Source organism: Lolium rigidum, chromosome 1, assembly GCF_022539505.1.
Source record: "Lolium rigidum isolate FL_2022 chromosome 1, APGP_CSIRO_Lrig_0.1, whole genome shotgun sequence".
Classification (NCBI taxonomy): Eukaryota; Viridiplantae; Streptophyta; class Magnoliopsida; order Poales; family Poaceae; genus Lolium; species Lolium rigidum.
This window is the reverse complement of record NC_061508.1, coordinates 290,264,389-290,283,899: the sequence shown is the minus strand read 5'-3', so window position 1 is coordinate 290,283,899 and position 19,511 is coordinate 290,264,389. Positions and strand designations below refer to the sequence as shown.

General features: G+C 49.2%; 2 protein-coding genes across 2 annotated transcripts; both read right to left on the bottom strand.

Annotated features, from left to right (window-relative positions):
* Nucleotides 1–9,448: 9,448 nt before the first annotated feature.
* On the bottom strand, nt 9,449–13,924 carry LOC124660019 (protein FAR1-RELATED SEQUENCE 7-like). The gene is made up of 11 exons (XM_047197824.1): nt 13,896–13,924; nt 13,523–13,786; nt 13,144–13,408; nt 12,364–13,054; nt 11,808–12,265; nt 11,413–11,700; nt 10,997–11,327; nt 10,433–10,503; nt 10,237–10,323; nt 9,744–9,896; nt 9,449–9,628 (listed from the first exon to the last, which is right to left on the bottom strand). Exons 1-11 carry the CDS (start codon nt 13,922–13,924, stop codon nt 9,449–9,451), a joined length of 2,817 nt encoding a protein of 938 aa, XP_047053780.1.
* Nucleotides 13,925–14,464: 540 nt separating this feature from the next.
* Nucleotides 14,465–18,688, bottom strand: LOC124660010. Its single transcript, XM_047197813.1, has 8 exons — nt 18,155–18,688; nt 16,973–17,134; nt 16,581–16,676; nt 16,395–16,490; nt 15,776–15,880; nt 15,562–15,702; nt 15,188–15,475; nt 14,465–14,990 (listed from the first exon to the last, which is right to left on the bottom strand). Exons 1-8 carry the CDS (start codon nt 18,686–18,688, stop codon nt 14,700–14,702), a joined length of 1,713 nt encoding a protein of 570 aa, XP_047053769.1. The 3' UTR covers nt 14,465–14,699.
* Nucleotides 18,689–19,511: the final 823 nt, after the last annotated feature.

Below are 19,511 nucleotides of genomic sequence, written 5' to 3'. Positions count from 1 at the left end.
GAAAGAAAAGAGACCGGAAGGAAAAGAGTCCGGAAGAAAAAAAGACCGGAAGGAAAGATAACGGAAAGAAAATGGGGTCGGAGGAAAAAAGGCTCATATGCAGTAGTCAAAGTGTAAAATAAAAGAACTTACGGTGGGCGAGGGTGTCGGTCTGCAGGATCAACTGATCGCATTCCTTATGCTCCTCCTCCAGCCGCGCGGCCTTCTCCTCGGCACCCTTCCGGCCCTTGGCCGCCTCCTCCAGCCTCAGCCAAGCAGCACCACGTTGGCGTTACCGGCGCCCTCCGTAGCCTCCTCCATCTTGGCCGCTGCATCAGCTTCAGCGGCTTCGAGGGCCTTGGCATGGTCAAGACCCAGTTGGATGAGCTGGGTCTTGAGTTCCCGGTGGCTGGCCTTGAGGGCGTCCAGCTCCTCCTTATGCTGCCGGATGAGCTGGTCCTTCTCCCCTGTAACCGGAAAAGAAAGTGTTAACAAGGTTATACTAGTAAAAATGAAAAAGAAACCAAGTTTAAAGGAAAAAGGAGAGAATCGTACGTTGGGCGGTGGCGAGCTGCTCCTTAAGAGCATCAATGGAAGCTTCCGGGATCACTGTTAAGCAGACATTGCGAATGTTAGGAGGGAAAGGTTTCCGGTAAGGAAGATGCCGGCAAAACAAAAATTTACCTTGGCACTTGTCGTGTGCCTCAGCGAGCTCCCGATGCTCCCATAAAAGCTCCTCGAAGAGAGCCTTCCGAGCGTCAGCCGTGAGCTGTTCAAGAAAAAGAAGATTTTAAGTTAAGTTTTGCGCTAAGAACAAGGTTCTTAACCCGAAACTCGGGATCGGCAAGTGCCGGTTTTGCGCTAAGTTTTTAAGCTAAGTTTTGCGCTAAGAACAAGGTTCTTAACCCGAAACTCGGGGACTGGCAGTGCTGGTTTTGCGCTAAGTATTTAAGCCAAGTTTTGCGCTAAGAACAAGGTTCTTAACCCGAAACTCGGGGACTGGCAGTGCCGGTTTTGCGCTAAGTTTTCAAGTTAAATTGTGTGCTAAGAAGAAGGTATTTAACCCGAAACTCGGGGACTGGCAGTGCCGGTTTCACGCTAAATTTTTAAGTTAAGTTTTGCACTAAGAGCTGCGCTCTCACCACAAAACTCGGGGACCGGGAAGATAGACAAGAGAGAAACCGGCATGAAACCAAAGAAAAGATAAAACAAAGCCGGAAACGAAGAAACCGGTAAAGATTGAGACAAGTTAGCAAAACATACCATCAGATTGTTCGTGGAGTCGTACCACGCGCTGTCGAGCTCTTTAACGGCGCTGCGAAGCCGCATAAAGTGCTCCTCGGAAGACCGGTCCCCGACAGGGTCAGGTGCCGGCAGCCTGTCCTTGCCTAGGCCGCGGGTCGCCGGAGTCATGTCCGCGGCGTTCCACTTTTGGGCATAGGGCAGAAGGTGCCCCAGGTCTCGGCCTTGGCGCTTGAACTCTGTGATGCGGCCAAGGAGGCCGGTGGCCTTCGTGGCGGCATCTTTGGCGGCCTTGGCGACGTGCAGCACCAAGGGCTGCTGGCCGCCGGAAGGGGCGCTGGAGGCCGTCGCCTTCCCTTTGATGAGCTTGGAGGGCTTGGGCGGCGGCGCGCTAGGAGCGGCCCCGAGGGGTTTGGCGCGCGGAGCACCTGGCGGCGGCATCAGGAGGGTGCGTGGAGACTGGGGAGCGCTGGGCGCATCACCCGTGTTGGAGCCTTCCGGCGCGGAAGATTCCGGCGCGGAAGTTGTCTTTTCAAGGACGGGAGGAGCAGGAGGCTCCGCCCGCCCGACAGCTTCTTCTTCTCCGGCGCCGATGTTGCTGGCGCCGGTGTCCCGGTGTCTCGGAGGGAAGGAAGGATCCTCCTCCGTGCGGTGATCTGATGATGAAGGGGCCGCACGCCCCGAATTTGTTGTGCCCCCCGAAAGGGAGGCAGAGATATTGCCGGCACCAGATGGTGCCGGGCTTGAGCGAGGAGGAGGGGTTGAAGTCCTTGCGGAGTCTTCAGAGCCCGATTGTCTTGGGCCAAGCTTGAGCGCAGGGCTGAGAAAAAGAAAGAAAGACGGTTGGAAAAGGGAAACCGGAAAAAGAACTTGGCGAAAAAGAGGCAAGCCGGAAAATGAGTAACTTACCCGGAAGAGGTTGGCATCGCTTTGCGCCCGTAGCGACGCATGCCCACCTGCTTCTCCCCAGGGGCTCGGTCCGGAAGCGCTTGGAGGGACGGGCCTGGCTGGCACCGGCATCAGATGCCGGCTGCTTGTTCTTTTGGCCCTGGGCCATGAGCTTGTCCACGAACTCGGAGCCGGCCTCGGCGCGCAGGGGCGGCACGCGCTCATGGATCTATGAATCAAGTTTGGCTAAGAAGCAATTCACAGGAAAGCGATAACGGAAGGTAAAAGAAACCGGAGAAGAAAATACCTCAAGCGTGGTCAAGTCGTCAGCAGACCCGGTTGGCTTCGGCGGAGACCGACCAAGGTGCGCTGCCGGAGTCTTGCCCATCTTCAAATCCTTCCAGAAAATGTAGGGATCCGGGTCAAAGGAGTCAAGGGCGCGAGGCTGGCAAGGTCCACGCCGCTCTGCTTCAATAAGGGGGAAGCGGTCCTTGGCCTGAAACAAGAAAAAGTAAGATTAGCAAGAGCAGAAAGCTACCGGCCAAAAACAACCCCAGTCGCATAATCCCTTACTTCTTGGGTCGGAGGGTTATCAGTGCTGAGGGGAAGGAGGCCCCATTCCCAATCAGATGGCATAGCAGTTTGGCAAATCTGCTTAGCCTTGCGAACAACATCCCTTTTGCTAAGAGGACGGCTCGTGATCTTGGTAGGATCGCCCGGGCCGTACATCTCGCTCATCCTATGTGCGCGGCGCTTTAGAGGAAGCACCCGCGCGAAATAAAAGTGCGGATGATATCATCCGAGCAGATCTTGGTCTCCTTCTTCAAAGAGGTCAAGAAGCGTACCACCCGGCTGGTTTCGGCCGTGATCGACTTCGGGTTGTAGCTCCAGCTTGGTCCTGCTGGGGGCCCCGCTTCGAAGGGAGGAAGATCGATGAGATCGGCGCGGCCGCTGTTCTTCACGTAGAAGAAAGTCCCTTGCCACAACCGGCAAGATTCGAGGCCGGAAAACTTAAAAAGGGGCTCCCTTGACGGGAGCCGATAATGCAAGACCCGCACCGAACGGGGGCTTGGGTTTAGGAATATCCTTGCCCCGAACGGAATTGATCCGAAGAGCAAAGAAGCGGGCAAACGTCTCGCGAGTGGGACGAATGCCGATGTAGGCCTCCATGAAGGTGGCGTAGCAAGAGAGGTAGAAGATGGCGTTGCCAGAAGATGGTGAGGTTGGAGTTTGTAGAAATCTAAAAACTCACGGAAGAAAGGGGAGGCAGGAAGGCCGAAGCCGCGCTCAAAGTGAGCGAGGAAAACAACATATTCATCGGGCTCGGGGTCCGGTTCGATTTCGCCGTCCGGAATCCGGCAAGAAACTCCTTCCGGAATCCGTCGAGACCGGTATAACCAATCGATCTCGAACTCGGTAACACCGGAACCCATCCGAGCTCCGCGGGTGATTGGGGAAGGCTCCTCGCCGAAGATTGGCCGGAGCTGCTAGAGGTTGGGCTACCGGAAGCTTGGCTAAAGCTACCGGATTCTAGGTGGCCACCGGACTCTTGATGGCTACCGGATTCCCGCCGATTGCCGAATCGGTCTCCATCGGATCCGAAGCCGTGGATTCACCGGGAGATGGTCTACGGCGCTTGAGAGAAAGGGAAGAAGAAGATGCGAGAGGAGGATTCCTCGTCGGACATTGCAAGGGGAGGCGAAAAAACAAGAATCCCCGACTTGGACCCCGCGTGAAGATCTACGAGTAAGAAGAAAACCAAAGAAAAAGAGGAAATAAGAACACTAAAGACCCAAGATCTGGAAAGCAAGCAGAGGACGAGTGAAACGAGATTGGTACCAACCTTAAGCGGCGGAGTCGCTGAAGGAAGTGTTTGCTGGCGGCGGAGCGGACCTGCGGTCGCCGGGGAGCACCGTCGACGGCGAGGCGGAGAAGCTCGCGAAGAAGCACAAATGCGGCGGGAGCAATGAAGTTGCTGCCAAAGATCTCCGCACAGCGGAGTCCGGCGGAGGCACGGCGTGAGTTCGCCGGGCGCCGGAGCTTGAACGAGCGACGGCGGACGGAGAGCGGCGGAGGCGCAAAGGCGTGGAGCTCTGTGCGCGAAGGAGGAGAATGCGAAGAAGATGAAGAAGAAGGGGCGGTTGTGTTTATAAAGGAGAGAGAAGGTGGGCAGGAAACCGCTGGGCCGCGGCGGTTCGCCTCGCGGCCCGCGACGGTTCGCGCCTTGGGCCGCCACGTGGCGAGGGAATACACGCGAGAAAATGGGGAGCCACACGGAGGCGCACACAGGATCCCGAAGAGGTAGTGGGATCCGCTGCGTTGCATTAAATGGGCGCGCGGGAGTCGAAACGAAGTGACAACTGACACTGGCGCGACAGTCACAGTGCGCATGTCTCTGTCAGGCGCGGGGCCCAAGATATTCTCGACTTCGCCGAGGAAGGAGTAAAGACACATGATACCGGAAAAGAGAGATGCCGGAACGAGCCTTGCAAAGAGAAGAGAAAGAACAATGGTAAAGGTGCCGGAACTAAGCTCAAGACATGAGTAATTAAACCGGTATCCAAAGACGTAAGAATCTCGGCATGGTCTCGTTGGATAGAATCCGCCGGACTATACCAGCCTTCGGGGACTAATGTTGGGGGATGACCCCGGTATGCCAAAGGCATGCCAAACCGGATGGTTTGAGCCATCGAGATACCGGTTTAATGTTCTTACCGGAAGCCCGGTAGGAATTTGGGAAAGCAAAGTTAGGCCGGTATCCCCAAGGGGTATGCCGGAACCCGGTAAAGAAGATACCGGAAAGGAGAGCCTCGTCGGCAGGACTGGTCAAAGATTCTCCCAGAGCTAGAAGACAAAGATGAGCTAAGCAAAGTAACTTTAGACGAAGGGCTGACGGTAAAGAGAAGGATGACGGTCAAAGAAGCCGGAGGACGTCAGCGCCCCTGATTAAAGAGGACTCCGGTGTCATCTATGATTAAAGTAGCTTTGTAAAGTAGTTTGTCTAGTCAAAGATGCCCTTAGGGTTTCTTCCAGTGTAAGCCACCCTCTCCCCTATATAAGGAGAGGGGTACCGCTCCTACGAGCGCGAGACCACAGAGAGCTCAGTGAACAAGAACTTGTAACCATGTTGAGATCAATGAAGCTAGCGATCTAGTAAAGAGTTCTTCCTCTTGTCTCTCTTCTTGTGTACCGACCTTTGGTTGTGTTCTTGAGGAAAGCATCCGGAAGTTCTTCCCATCCAATCGCAAACCCTCCCCCGAATCCTCATACGTCCATTCGGCCCCAACTTAAGCCATCCTATGGCATCTGCTCGTTCACCACGACGACAATTCACCATGTCATTTGCCACTTGTGCCAGCACCGTATGGGTTCCATCATCAGCAATCTCTGGTGGTAGCTCAAAGTTCGACATTATGTCATCCTCGGTTACACCTTCTTCCTCCTCAGATATTCCCCCCTGCTGCTCTGGTTCTGTTTGTCCAACTATCTGCTGCTGACCACTGCTGATTACGCTCCACTGCCTTTGCTCACTGCAATTCGCTGCAGCACCTGCACACACAACACAAATCAAAAAATCCAGTTCAAATCAGTGTTCAAAAAGGTTCACAATGGCACAACATATTAACAACCTACAGCCACTGCTGTGTACCTGCCAACTTCGGAACTCCGATGCCAGCAGCCACAGGAACCCCGGCAGTAATTCCAGCTGTCGTAGTATCAGTTACGGAATGTCACATCAAGTTTTTCCCACTACCTTGTATGAACCAAAACAAATTTGACAAATCAAATTCTGAGTCCTCAGCAGCTAACCTTGTTTAATCTCTTCCGCTTGAAGTCGTCTTGCTAAACGAGCATCTCGCTGGAGCATGCTTTCATCTTCATCCGAAGAATCTGTGTCCGGTTCCTGAACCATTGGCCTTTTCCCCCGGTCGTCAAGTCTTCCCTGCACAGCTTCGGCTCTGACTGGTGCCCGCACACGACCTGCCGCTGTTTCATGATTACCCAACTCATTTCTCTAAATTTAACACAGACTATTCGTAATATATTTTTCAGCGCTCTCACCAGGTTCATCTTGCACAACATTTTCCCTGATCTGCAGGGTCCCTGCAGTCCTCCTCATGTCCCGTCCCACACCTACACAATTTTTACAATAATACAATGAATTTAGACTGCATCAGAGATATATTGGTTTTGTACCCATCATTTATTTTACTTACACGTACCTTCAGATGCAATTTCCACTGCATCTTCACTTTCAGGCAGCAGCAGGTTAACGAACTTATCAACAATGCACGCCTGATCAGGCGCCAAGCTTGCAAACAAATTGTCCACAACCTCCGTTTGTTCTTCCATACCATGCCCGGCTGGCAGGCTAGAAGCAGCAGAAGCATATCTAACCACTGCATCTCTCACCATGCTCATCACATCCTCCTTCACCACTGCTGTAACTTTCCCCTTCACCTGCCCACAAATCAATTACCAACAATTAATTTCAGCTGCTAAAGTACTTTCACTACCCTTTCACTGTTTGCACATGCTACAAAAATTCATAACTTTTTTTCCTAATGTTACAGCAAAGAGCTTCACATATGCCTGGACCCATGCACTTATACAGTAAATGAACCTTTCCATTTAATTTTAACTGTACTGTTATAATTCCATGAGCATTTTTGCAATAACACAACTAAGTTGTACTGCTAAATCACTTCTACCGCAGGTGCTACAAGAAACTAGAAGAACTTTTGTTCACGTGCTTTCTGCAACGACCTTCACACTATTTATGTAAATGCTGATTAGCAAGACATATGACTTGCCCCTGGGCACTCATACACTCATGAAGACTTTAGATTTTTCCTAAATGTACTATCACAATTTGATAAACACGTTAAGGCACTACATGTGCTAATTCTATCTTACAGCAGGATCTTTTTTTCATACCTCCACCCTGTCTAATATTGCAGTCGGTGACTCCAAGAGTGGGTGCCATATCTGCTTTGCTCCCTTCAAGTACATTTCTGACTTTGTCTGCAAAAGTATATTCCCAGTCAGATTTTCGCCATTACTAATTACCACACCAATTTGCCAGCCAGAAAAATAATTAACCATTACCTTGAAGGATCTGCGTTTATCACCATCTATTTTGATTAGTTCTTTTACTTTCTCGGCTGTGTAGAAACCAATTCGAGGCACGAAACTGTGCAAGACACCCAACTTGCCGAAATCCACCCAGTCGAGGTAAACCATCTGCGTCCAGAACAATCAAAAGTTAATGTTTCCTAAACACTCATACACAACACAACCGACGGACTGTACGAGATATTCATGGCCATTAACAAAATACCTGAAGGAACAGGCTGCACCCTCCAAGCACCAGTATCTTAACTTCATCTGCCACACCTACTTGCAACTTTTCTGCTTCTGCTTTTATCAGATCTAGGACGTATTGCCCCCAATTGTACTGACCAATGCGGCTTGGTACGAGCACGCAGGACAGCAGCTCTTCAGGCACCGTAGCTGTTGTTTGCCTTGGAGCTAGAAAGGTCGCGCACACAAGCAGAGTGTACGCCACCTTAACTGCTTCCTCTTGCTTCTTCGGCAGCTTCCCTACGCCGCAGATCTGCAGTACTTTCTTCAAGTCATCCACCGTGATGGCAGCTGACTTGCTCACGTCCAACCCAAGGAGCTCCTGCACCCGCTCTACCACTCGAGCGCGGTGCCGTGGTGGCCTGATTGGAATGGTCCTACTACCGGAAACCAACCCTAGGACCCGAGAGACATCAGCGCATGTGAGCTTCCTAAGTTCGCCGTCACGGAACCGTAGCGTCATGCTCGTTGGCTCAACTTTGTTGAGCAGAACGGCATAAAACTTCCGATCAACCGTGCCGGAGTACCTCAGGGTTAGTAGGGCTCCAAGCCCTGTGCTCTTCACATGCCTGTACATGTGGCTACCGATCCCAAGTATTCCGGCCACCGAGAAGCCACTACGGAAGGAGCAGCGGGCGAACGCTTCCTCCATCTCGGCCACGCCACCATCGATGTGTGCCGGCGTCCTCTGCTTTCCAGCTCCAGATCCGCTACCCTCCGCCTGCTCCTTTCGATTCGAGCTTCCCCGGTTCGGCGTCGCCGACGGCGGCCGCGCCATTGCCGCTCAGCCACCTGACAAAATCCAAGGTTGGGGGTAGGAATGTATGAGTACACGACCATACGCTTGGAATATGCAAGATCTACTCGCATGCGCAATCCAATGCACGGATGTAGCAGGGATAGAGGGATGGACAACTCACCGACGCTTGCCGGAGCTCCTCGGCCCTGCTTCTTCTTCCTCCAGGTCCGAAACCCTAGCTTTCTTGTTAGTGGCCGGCGCGGAGTGAGGCGATGTGAGCTCTTGAGAGGAAGGGGGACGGAGTAAATAAGCACCAGCTACCTCCTTTGCACTGTGCGTTCACTGTTCGCATTATCATTTCTTTTTTGCTTCGCTAGCTGTTTTAATGGTTCCAAATCGAATATTCTGCTAGAAGTTGGAAGTAAAATGGCGGGCTTTTTCCCGCCCGGACCTGTCCCCCAACCTTTCCGAGCACACTGCACGCTCCAACCCACGGCCACACGGTCAAACCTACGTTTCTACAACTGTATCAGCAAAGCAGTTCCAGCTTAGTCAGTTCAACACGATGAAATTACATAGCTCACACACATTTTCAACTTTCATTCGAATACCCTTCATGCTCCTGGAAAATAGATTCCAAAATAACAAATGTCAGCAAGAGCACCTACACGGGATTTTCCGACCGGACACAACAAGAAAGTTCCGATCCACTGTCATGCTACAACACGTACTTTGGATCCAGTGCTTTCTCCATGCTCCGCACCGGAAAGGAGCCATTTTGGGACCAATGACGACATAGATTTACTTCTGCATGTGGCAAGGATCGAATCTGGTACCAGCCAAAGTACAACATCATGCCAAAAAAAAGGGATGTCGCGCGATCCCCGCGCATAAAGGCTCATTAAAGAAGTACTTTCCTGGTGCCCACTCCCGATCGAGCCTGGTCCACTGATGATCTAACTACTGTTTTGTCTACAGTAATCATTTGTCACCACCACACGTGCAACATATAAAAACATGTCCACACAGTACGAAGCATCTAGATTAATTAAGCATCACTACTACATAAACATAGTCAACTAGTTCTATGTTGACTTCCACACCCCTACCATGCTTTACAACTCCATCTGCTTTTGTCCACGCAGAATTTACTACAACTAACACACACCTAACCAACTCGACAAAGCTTACTACAACAGATAATTTCAAACGGACCCACCGTCTTGCCATCGTTGACTACTCAACGCGGAGCTTCTTCTCCGGTGGGCTGGTGACATCATCTTCCTCATCGCAGTTGCAGCCACTGTCAAACACACCAGATTCGTCTCCTTCTTCAAACTCCAGCCACTCTTCTTCATCTGTAGAATCAGCAAGCGGGTCGTGCTCACCGAAACCCTCGGCCAAATCAGGTTTCTCCTATGCAGCTTCATCGTCAGCACCCTGTAGAGAACCGCAAACAAAATTAGTTATTTTTTTCTGCTCCCCTAAGTGAAGCAATAGATCTAAGGGAAGAGGATCTATGGCCACTAACCTTACAAGCAACCATCACTCCAGCCACTGCACTTTTCCCTTTCAAGTCAGGTACATCCACATCAGCCACCTTACTGCCACCCGGGAACGGACTTTCTTCTTTATCTCCATGAACAGAAACGCTACGAGCAGGTCCCCTCTTATCGCTCCCACCCTGCAATCAACGACGGAGCCAGAGAAATTAGCAACCTTTGAAGGGCAAAAGGTTTGCACTACCAAATCAACTGTTGTAGCTCACGATCAGCCACTTACCCCGGCAACCAGGCACTCATGCGTGCACAGCGAGCTCGCAGCAGGCGCCATCCTCCGGACCCTTTTCTCTTCTGCTATGCTGAGCTTCCTCTACTGCGTGTACGAAAGCACACTACTCTCTGCTTCGGCTTCAGGTGTTATGTCCTCCTTAAATACCTCCAGTGTCTCCTTCACAAGTATGCCTGTTCAAATTTTGAATCCAACCACGCTCACTTTTCAATTTTGAATCCAAGCACACGCACTGTCCAAACTGTTGGACATGTGTCCAACCACTCCTGGTAAGCTGCACACACAGTTCCACCACATTGAATTTTCTGGAAACCACTTCCCTGTCACCAAAACAAATTCAAAACTCACACTCACATCTTTCACTGCTGGCACTGCCCATAGTTCGTATCCAAACAAAAACCAAACCCCGAATTCTGGTTCAAAAATTACCAGTTTCATTGCTCCATCAGCTGCATGCTCACCTCTGAAAAATGATTGCTCAACTCTTAGGACTGAAAGCACTACAACCAACAAAACTGCTTAAATGTATAAATAATAGTGCCGGCAATTACAGAGGCTAATCACACTCAAGTTTTAACAACTTCTAATAAAACTGTTGTCCGTAAAACAAACACTACAGTACCTCCTACTCATTCAACTAATCCTCAATACATTCACACAATTACAACTAGCACCATCACATGCATCTAAAATTTCAGCACATTTCTAGCGCCCGGTGCTTTATGCAAGTATCTTCCCGGTGCCCTTCAACTCCACAAATCGTGCACCGACCAGGCCGGCGAGGCTTCTTCGGCAGGTCCCCCCTATCAGGGCAGGTTGTGCTCTTGTGCCCAGGCCTCTTGCAAATTGTACAGAACCGTGTCCTCTTGCTAACCCCTTTGTAAGGACTCTTGTCTCTGCTATTGCTTGGCCTTCCGGCTGGACGCTTCTTTGGTGGTGCCTTCAACGCACCAACACCGTTCTCCGATTGTGTCACTCTATTATCTTTGTTACATGACAGCGCCTGCCCTTGCTTTTCATTACCCTTCAACTGCTCTTCCAGACCCATCCCGTCCGGTTTTTCCGTGTATGGTTGCATTGCTACAACCACATCCTTAAACAGCTGGGTCAACTTTTCATAAGCTTCCACATTGGTGTCACCCATCCTCACAATCTGCATCGCCTGCATGTATAGGTTAGAATGACGGAACGTGAACGCTCCCTTCGAGAGCTGGTCCCGCTGGTAATGTGCAAGGTGATCCGGCAGTACATCCCTTGCATCCCTTGTCCATCTCTTAACTATGTGCCGCTCCGGAATTTCCTTCGCGTCCAAGTGATCCATGACCTGCACCATTCCATTTATGATCGTACTAGCACAGTCGTTCACAAGTTTTAATCAACATATCAAACAAGGATAACAGCAGCAGTACCTTTAGTATATGGCAGCACAACAGGCCCATGTGTTCAAATTGTCCACATTCACACTCGAATGCTTCTCGGTTTTCCGCCACAGTTACTTTGAATCGCACTTTCATCCACAGCTCCCTTTTGTCAGCCTGAATATTCTTCGCAATATAGACCTTGCCATTATCTACCACCTCAACTTCATAGTACCCTGCCTCGTATAGGATCTCGCCAAATTTCTCAAACATTGCCCTGGTGTAGATTTTGCTTGCATGTCTCTCGAAAGCTCTATTTACTCGCAACAGCGGCCGTGCCTGCGAATAAAACCATATAGCGCTCAGATGTAAATAACCATACATACACCACATTTTCAAGCATATTCATAATGGAAACAGAAACCAGCATGAACAAACTAACTAACCAGTCGTGTCCTTTTCTCCTCTGCACACTCTGCCGAATCTCTGTCAAACTGCATCCTCATGTAATGCCTCACAAACATGTGCATTGGGCATGACGGGGGAACATATGTCTTCAGCACATGGTTCGCGCTCTCACTTCGTTGCGTGCTAGTCATCTTAGCGCAGAAAATTCCTCTGAAATATGGGCTAGCCCATTTCTCCCTGATCTCAAACAGTTGAGTCATGTACGGATGGTTCCTAAGGTTGTACTTCTCAACCAACTTCTGCCAAGCACACTCAAACTCCTCAGCTGTGATCATATGGTTTACCACCTTGTGGAATTCTGGCCTGAATTCACTCCTCTTCGTGTACAGCGGACCAAGGCACTCCTTCGCCTTCTTCAGCACATGCCATTTACACCACCTGTGTGCTGTGTTTGGCAGTACTTTACTAATCGCCAGTTCCATCGCTCTGCATTGATCTGCGACATCAATAGGCATAGACACTTTTAGCATTTTCAGTGACAGGGATTTTTTTTGAACAAACACAGAACTGATCAATGGAGAGTGATGTAGTTACCTGTCAAAATAGTGCGCGGCGCATGCCCTCCCATCATGTCTACAAACTCTCTAAACACCCACTCAAAGCTCTCCACCTGCTCATCACGAACCATCACACCAGCCAATATAATACTCTGGAAGTGGTTATTTACTCCAACAAACAGACCAAATGGCATATCATACAAATTAGTTTTGTAGGTAGTGTCAAATGTCAGGACGTCCCCAAAATATTTATACTGCGCCCGCCCACCTCCTGTCGCCCACATTAGATTTTTTATTCGACTCTCACTGTCTGTTTGCACTCGGAATGTGAAGTCAGGATCCTTCAGAGCTATCTCAGAGAAAACTTTCATGGTTTTCTGTATGTCATCATCCGCCTGATCACGACTAATCCTACCACATAGTGTCTTCAGAGCTTTCTTCGTGAAAGGAACATTCTCCATGCTACCAAAGAAACTTCCTACTATTGCATAAACCTTGCCAATGTCTATGTTATTCTCCCTTAGTTGCTTAACTAGATTCTTTGTGTACACATCGATGTGTTTGTGCGATGGCCAGTGTACTTTCTCTCCACACGTTAAAGATAAAGAGTGGTTGTGAGATACCCGGTGCTCTGCAATGAACCACCCACTATCAGCCGTTCGAAGCAAACGCACGAGAGCTGGGCACTCACACCTGCACGACCTGGTGTGCTCCTTCTCAGGCTTCCCCTGCATGAACACAGAATGTCAGCAACGGGAGCGACTGAACAACACTTCTGCAAAATTGCAAAAGCACACTCAAGTTCAGGTGTACTCACCGAGCATCCACATACAATCTCTTGCATACACTTCACCCTCTCGACATTAAGGCGACTCTTCCCATATCTGATACCGAAGCCATTCTCCCACGAATACAGATTGTAGAAATCGTAGGCTTCATTCAGGGAGTCAAAACTCATCCCTAAATCCACCTTTATCACATTTTCTGACGGGTTCTCAGCGAATTGCCTCACAGACTGTTCCAGCGCACCCATTCTGCTAGCGCAGGGTGTCCTCTCAGCTGGTGCTTTGCCAACCCTAAGCCTGTGGAATCACAGTAACAACATGTAACTACTTAATGCTAGTAACCATCACAAATGTCACAAAAAAAATGCATGTTCATACAAACTGTGGTAATTAAGTCCAACTGATGCACACCTTTTAGACCATCCTGGCGCTTTCGGGTCTGGCTTCACCACGGATTGAGTGGATTCTTCCTTCACGGTCCCATCAGAACCTCCTGCCGACTCTGCGTCATCTCCAAGTTCAGAAGCTCCCCTTTTCAGACCAAGCGCGGACTCTGCTGGAGCCACTACATCCGCAACCACAGCTGATGCTTCCGCATCCACGAGCTGCACCACATCTCCCCTATTCAGATACAATGGATCGAAGTTCTCGCCGGCACCTTCATAAACTGCCATACTGCAGCACACACGCCAGAAATCAAGCTCTACTAGATCCACATAATCGGAGACAGGAAGCAAATGCAAGCAAAACATGAAATTAAACTTTGGATTATAAATCAACATACCCTGGTACTGGATCTAGAGGGAAATCCATCGACGGTTCGACCTGTAACTCCGCCTCCCCGGCCCTGCTCGTCGACCCCCAAATCACCTCCTCCACCCACCGCGGCTTCTGGAACGGTATCGCCTACGGGGAGAGGTCATTTCTGTTTACCAACCGCTCGTCTCTCCAAATTAATGATGTGTTTCTGTACCAGGCGTACACCAAATCTACTGATCTGTTCCATCGGCACAAACTTACCGTTTCCCCGTCCACGGCACAGGCCGCCCTGACGGCCGTCTCCTCCTAACGATACGTACAGGCACGCATCATACGCGTACATCGCTGTTCCCGCGCACTGTACCTGACAGGGTCTCTGTCCACTTCACCTATCCCCATGGAAACTGGACGGTACACAAAACGAGAGCATCTGTGCTCGGGAGCAGAAATGCCTCCTCCGAAACTTTTCCACTACTTTGCGCATCCAATATGGTTAAGGCATAGTCAACTAAAGAACAGAGAGTGAGCCAACGCTTTGCCACATGTGTTTGGCACACAATAGGTAAATATTTTTTACAACTATGCTCCATGTGTCATACACTAAATAACTGTGGCAAGATTCTCTTACCAAGCCAAAGTGTGGCTAGGAAATTGTGCGCCTAAACTTTGGCACACAAAAAAAAAATTTATGGCACACTATGGCAAAGTTAGCTCCAAAGGAAACAGGTCCTAAATCTACACACTTATTAGCCTAACATAGCCCAATCACCTAATCGATTGTGCACACTAGATATGTTCCACCACACCCAGCAGAAGAATCATATCACATCTACATTATTGTTGATCTCCTGCATAAGGTTAGGCCGCCGTCGTCTATTCTTTGCTTCTGCCTCAATCGCTCGAAGAGGAAATCCTCACTCCTCCGCAGATGTAGATAGTCATCCATATGGAACGACGTGCTCCGGCTGTTATCAGGGCAGCTACTTTGGCGAGTCGCAGCCTGGTCGAACCTGGAGAGCAGTCCATCTTTGGAGCCAGCTGAGCTGCCATGGTCTCCTGGGCTCCAGCTCCCACGGCTGCTAGTGCTGTGATTACTTGTGCTGTATGCAGTGCTTGCGTCCTGAAAGTGTTGTTCCATCAGGCACTTGAAACAAGATTCTATACTATAGCATACACGATATATGAATAGAAGCTAGTCCATTTTCATGCAATTCACCCTTTGTGTAAAATGCAATTCCGAACACAAGCAGTGCAACATAAGAAAATAATGGATTAATTTACTATTTCCTAAAAAAAACAATAGTTCAGCATCTCTACCTGTGTCTTGGTTGTGCTTGGGGAGGCATGTAGATCGTTGCTAGTTTCCCACTGCAACCAGGGAAGGACAACACCATCTGCGACAACAGGTGGTGCAACTTTGGGAAGGACTACATGAGTTTCCGGCATAGCATGATGTACCATATCTCGTCTACTTGAACTTGTGTCACTTCTTTCACCATCAAACGATGAAAAATCAGTATCTTCAACATTTGACAGAAAATCTTCAAAGTACAGCTCAGCCTCTTCAGTAAGGCATTTCGACACCCTTGCTTTATCATTGCTCCTCTGAAACAAAGATACATGAAAATTTGAATTGCAGATTCTTGATAACTTAAGGAAGTACATACAAAAAAATGACCAAGAAAGCTTACTCTTCTACGTGGTGGTTGCCTCTCCGGTTTAACGTTCTTCTTAGTAGTAGGCAGTAATTCTTTAACTATTTTTGTGAGTTCGTGACCACGTTGTTCTTCTGCCGCTAACTGAGCTAGTAATTCCTGCTTCCTCTTCTCCGACTGCAAGACATATCGACAGAATTGAGCATAAACACAGAAAGGAAAAAAACTTTTGGATTCCATCAAATCGTACCTCTTCCAATTTGCTAGTGTAGTTCCTACGGAGCTCACCAATAACCTGGGTTGGTTGGACATCATCACTTCTTACCTTTTCTAAAGGTTCAGATTTTGTCACAGCCTGAAAATGTGTGGTCAAAGATAAGAAAATCAAAGTGACAGAATTGTATAAAAAGCATTGCTACAGGTAGCAGATGGGCAAGACAAGAGCTTAGGCATGGACAAAACAGAAGGCATGATGAGTGATGACAATTCAACAGATATACTTTTCATGGTCTGGCTCTAAAATACACCAACAGATAAGGCTACAAGTTCATCATGTGATTTACTCCACGACAAGAGACACAAGAAATTAACCTCAAGTCTTTCTGACGGTCTAGATCAGAAACTAAAACACCTAGAGCTATGCTCCAAAAATAAGTTATCAAGGGATCAAGATCTATTCTGTGCAATTATAAAGCAACACTAACGTGAAATATCTAAAGATTCTTTAGACAGTGGAGTGAAGGGGCCACGGTTAGACCTTGAACTTATGTTAATAATAAAACCTTTGTAAAATAAACAACTTGAAGGAATTATTCAGCAAAAGAAAAATAACCAAAGGTTCCTAGAAAACTTAGCATGCCAAAAGATACCTTTTCAAACTGAGTTCTGATTTCTTCAACGGCTTGCCTCACTTCTTTACGCATCACATCATACAGCACATTTGAACCATCATTTGCAATTGACTGCTTGCTCGAATGAGAACATAAAATATATTTAAAACGTTAGCTCTTCTAAAATTTGATTGTGGAAATTTGAAAGAATATTGTGAAATCTACCTTCTCCTGGGCATAAACAGCCTGAGCTCCACTGTGAGCGCTGCTATGAAATGAGTGAGCATCCCGTGATTCATCGTCAGTTAGTGAAGAATGGCTCTGCGAAAATCAGCATGAAGATATTCAGTGTTGAACTTTAACCACATGAAAATACAAAAAAAAAAAAAAAAATCAGCCTGTAACACATGGCAATGTCAAAATAAACTATGAGATACTACGTGTTACATCGCTGGAACATAAATTAATTGTGATGTGCACCAACTGCAGTACAACTTTTTACAGAGGTGCTAACAGTCAATAGATTAACCATTCTTTGCATCAATAAATAGCAGGGCTTTTTCAGTGATCTATAGTTTCCAACAGCACAAAAAAAATACTAGATGTGAGGTACTCACTGAGCCGCTGTCTCGTAAATGTACAAAATCATTTTGACTTGTGGACCTCCTCAGAGTTTGATTTACTTTGGATTTATTGAATGAATTCTGCACGGTATGGCCAGTGCTCGATTTGGTATTTGTGCCCCTAGAACCAGACCGGTGAGAAAAATCCATATCATTCTGCAACCAGAAATGGAAAAGAAAGTCAGAAGCAGCATTAAACATAGTAGATGCAATGAATTGCAGGAATACAAGTTAAATATTCTAGCTTATTCAAGTAAAACAAACTAAAAGGCAAACAATGGGAGCAACAAAGTGCAGGACCAAAATGCAAAATAAGGAAGTAGGTTAATGAGGATTTTGATGGAAATTGAACAAGGTGCGGCAGTGGAAGTGAGTTCAAGCTAGAAGGAACACTGGCAATAACAAAGCAGAATAATCAACTTCATGCATTCATACTACTAGATAACATTGGGATATAGTTAATTTCAACTACATTGTCGTTCAAAGGATCAAACAGATTGAGTTTATAGTGATAATGTTATCCAAGTGAAAAGGATCAAGCAGAGCAAACTCTTTTGTTTTGTTACAGAAGAATAGGCATTGCCCTGAAATACTGCTGAATGCAAACTAATAAACTGTTCACATTTACAACGAAAATACCCTATTGTCCAAATTGGTTTGTGCTCTTCCACAACAAACATAAACCAACAATGGCAATATCCTTAGATCTGTTGTATAACATAATTCCACACTTCCTGCAATCTAATATCGAATTCAGAATATCCAGAGATAGATCTAAACACGTTTCCGCAACACACATGAATCATCATACCAGAGAAAGAAAAAACTTAATCACGTGGAAGACAATTTGAAAGCAGGTAAGAAGGAACAGTATAGAACCTAGAACATAAACAATTGATCGTTTCTGACTTCGTCGTCAGAAATAATGGCGAATAAACTTTGCCTCTACTTGGAAATATCAGCGTTTATTTACTAACATGCATATCTGCCTATTTGGAGCAGCTACTACTCAATCTAATCAGATATACTCGAGGACAGAATTAAACAGTGTTATAAATAAATTCAAGCAGTGTTATAAATTGAAACCTGAAATTAACTCAGATAAAAAAAATCCAACAATTGCTATTTAGTAGATTCGTAAATAGATTCGAACACCAAAACGCTGCCAGAACTTACATCCGAATCGCACCAGCGCTGCCGGTCCACGGAGGCGTACCTCTGCCTGCCGACCGGGGCGCGCCGATCTACCGAGGGGTACCTCTGCCTCCTGGCGGCGCCGCCATTCTCAGCCGCGGCTCGGCGGTCGGGCGGAGGCCGGGAGACCGAGCGCTCGCGCTGCCTGGAGGACTCCGTCTCCCTGGCGTAGCGCGCGGTGGAGCCCCGCCGCCCGCCGCGGCCCCCCTTCTGCTCCTCCGCGGGCGCCGGGAACCTGCCCCGCCCGCGCGGCGGGGCGTCGTCGTCGTCCTCGGACTCCACCCGGGCGCGGAAGAACTCGTCGGCGAGGTCGTCGAGGCTGATCTCCGGGAACCCCGCGCCGCGGACCTTGGTGACGAACCTGGAGGAGGGCGTGGGCGCGTCCTCCGGGGACGGCGAGGGCGGCGGGAACCGGCTCAGGCTCCTCGACCGGCGGTGGCCGCCCCCGCCGTCGGGCGTCCGGCCGCGCGTGGCGGAGCCGTCCTCCGCGGCCCTGGAGAAGGCGTCCCTCCTCATCGCCGCCCGGACCGCCGCCGCCAGCTAGGGTTTGGACGAGCTGCCGCGCGCGCGCGCTAGTCCCCGACTTTTTTCTTGAGCTTCCGAAGTCGTCCGCAGCGGCGGGCCAGATAGGGGAAACGGGAATGGCGAGGCGAATGAAGGAAGGAAGCCTCGAGTGCGCCGACTGCCGAGCAAAAAACAAAGATCCAAAACAAGATTCAGTTTCCCTCTCCCCTTTTGGTAGTACCACCGGGCGCGGCTCGTGGGCCCGGCTGGCAGAGCCTGGCACCCGCTCGAGACGGGGTTTTCGAATTTTGAAATCGCGCCGGGTTTTCAGGGGAATTTATAACGAAGAATTGATTGATTCTACGTGTACGTTAGGAAATGAAAATTGGGGACGTCATCACGTGATAGTCCTCCAGGCTCCAGCTCCAGAGGAACGGTGCCGATCCTTTGTATCGAGAGGGGGCAAAAAAAACGTTGCAGGCCCAAGCGAGACGGGGCGTTGGCTGGACTTTGGTGTAGCGTGTACTCGTACCGACGCGAGGGTCTGGCCTCGTGCGATCCGCCCGCCAGGTGGGCCTCCGACCCTTCGCCACCGTTGAGCGGAGAGGCCTCGTCGTCTCACGGCCTAGCGCTACCTGGGCGACGGAGCTGGCGGCCGGCGGGCAGAGGATAGGCGCCGGGGGAAACTAGCGGGAAGATTTGAAGCTGCTCGAAATCTCGAATCCTCACCCACGAGGCCAGGCCGCCATGATTGGCAGATCGGGGCCCGTCAGCTTTCCCAAGGCAACAGCACTCACTGCATCGGCGGCAGAGGGAATAGTTGCGCCTGTGGTGT